Below are 2,285 nucleotides of genomic sequence, written 5' to 3' on the forward strand. Positions count from 1 at the left end.
CTTCAGCAGATTAGTAACAGCTCTAAATCGAGTGTGTATCATACAGAGAATTAATGTAAGAATTACTGTCCATGTATAATTAATGAAAGGTTCCATGGACAGAATCTGAAAAACCTTTATTTTATAGGGTGGCTATTGTGGCAGTGGAGGGAGTTAGCACTTAAGATGGCTGGCCAAACCTTAACTGTTGTTGTCAAAAAAAGACGGCAGATGTTTCTCCAGTTGCTTTTCTATTGTGTTTTATTTATTTCAAGCCACAGGTGTCCATGGGACATATAGCAAGAGGTTTATAAATAACATCACAATCTACAATAGTGTCATCATACTGAGAGATGGAATTGCGGGTTCTTTCATCATGTAAAAAACTCACATCTTAGGAATCCATGGTGGGTATTGTTATGGTATACCTGCGATGTATCTTGCTCCAATTAACATTATCATGCTACTCACTATAAAACAACCCAAGGGCAGACTAGAGAAGATTGAAGGATCATCAGGATTTGTAACCCAACCCATTGACTTTGTCACAGCCTTCTTCCATGTAGAGTAACGTAATTTAGTTTCTGTGGCCTGGATCTGTGGTTCAAAACGTTCCATCGTGACAGCTGACAAGTCCTCAGGGTCGAGGCTCCAGACGCCTACTCCATCTGCAGCTCCTGCAGCCATGGCAGCTCCCAGTGCGGTTGTTTCTGCCATAGAGGATTTTACCACTGGAATATGCAGAATATCGGCTTGTAATTGCATAAGAATTTTGTTATTGGTCATTCTTCCATCTACCTGCAAATGGCTGAGTGGAATTCCACAGTCACGGTTCATGGCATCCAAAATCTCTCGGGTTTGGAAACAAACAGCTTCTAATGCAGCAAAAGCAATGTGATTCTTATTGGTGAATTGAGTGAGACCACAGATGATCCCTCTTGCACTTGGGTCCCAGTAAGGCGCATATAACCCTGAAAAAGCTGGGACAAAATAGCACCCATAAGAAGTACCCACTTCTTGAGCAAGTTTTTCAACTTCTTCTGAGGTCTGTATAATTCCAAGATTGTCTCTCAGCCAACGAACAACGGCCCCAGCTATGGCAACAGAACCTTCCAGAGCATAACACACTGGCTTATCTCTGCCTAGTTTGTAAGCGACTGTGGTCAGGAGGCCTTGTTCAGAAAACACACACTTGCGACCTGTGTTACACAGTAAAAAACAGCCTGTTCCATAAGTGTTTTTGGCTTGTCCTTCCTGGAAGCACATCTGTCCTACTAACGCAGCGGACTGGTCCCCCAAACACCCAGATATCGGCACACCTTCCAAGGCCCCACTTTTCATCAGGCCATAGATCTCAGAGGAACTCCAGACATTTGGAAGAATGCTCATTGGAATTTCAAAAAAGTCACAGAGCTCTTGGTCCCATTCCAGAGAATGGATGTTGAAAAGCATGGTCCTGCTTGCATTGGTTACGTCCGTGCAATGGACACCTCCATTCACTCCTCCTGTCAAACTCCAGATGAGCCATGAGTCAATGGTACCAAAAAGAGCTCTGCCTTCCTCAACGGCCTGTTGAACTTGTCTCACATTGTCAAGCAGCCAGCGAAGCTTCACAGCGCTGAAGTACGTGCTCAGTGGAAGGCCTGTCTTCGTCTTGACGAAGTTGTTATTTCCTGGAATCTTTTTATTCAGAGCCTCCACGGTAGACTGCGTTCTTAGATCAAGCCACACCACGGCATTGTACAGAGGTTCTCCGGTTCTCTTGTCCCAGACGATGGTGGTTTCCCTTTGATTGCTGACCCCAATCGCTTTGATGTTCGATATATCGATATTCATTTCACCAAGTTTCTCACAGGTTTTCGCTATACACTCATACACAGACTCAAGCATTTCCTTAGGGTCTTGTTCCACCCATCCTTCTTTGGGGAACTCTTGCGATAATTCCACTTGATGATGACTAAGCAGTTCTGCTGTTTTTGAATTGAAAACCAGAAAGCGAGTGGAGTTGGTGCCCTGGACCACCGCCCCCACCAAAGGCCCCCCAGCTGCTTTCCTTGGGGCTGCCATGAAATCAGTCTGTCAGCTCAGCGGTTCGGGTGCCGTTTCCGGGGTGATGACCTGGGGGGAGGGGAGGGACGCAGAGCGTGGGGTCAGAAGAACAATGAGGAGGCGTGACCCTGATCCCTGCGGAAGAGGAGTCAGCTCAAAGCGACCTTTGCCCTTAACGGACTGCACCTTCTCACCCCTCCCTTCCCAGGCCCCGCCCCCAACCCGCCACTGCTACATGATGCAAGGTGATTTAAGTT

General features: G+C 46.5%; 1 protein-coding gene across 1 annotated transcript; it reads right to left on the bottom strand.

Annotated features, from left to right (window-relative positions):
- Window positions 1-220: 220 nt before the first annotated feature.
- Window positions 221-2,046, bottom strand: GK2 (glycerol kinase 2). Its single transcript, XM_040966980.1, has one exon. The coding sequence runs from the start codon at window positions 2,044-2,046 to the stop codon at window positions 397-399; it is 1,650 nt and encodes a 549-aa protein (XP_040822914.1). The 3' UTR covers window positions 221-396.
- Between the last annotated feature and the right edge of the window lie 239 nt (window positions 2,047-2,285).

This window comes from Ochotona curzoniae, unplaced genomic scaffold (genome assembly GCF_017591425.1).
Source record: "Ochotona curzoniae isolate NIBS_2020 unplaced genomic scaffold, NIBS_Ocur_1.0 scaffold_4506, whole genome shotgun sequence".
NCBI classification, from domain to species: domain Eukaryota; kingdom Metazoa; phylum Chordata; class Mammalia; order Lagomorpha; family Ochotonidae; genus Ochotona; species Ochotona curzoniae.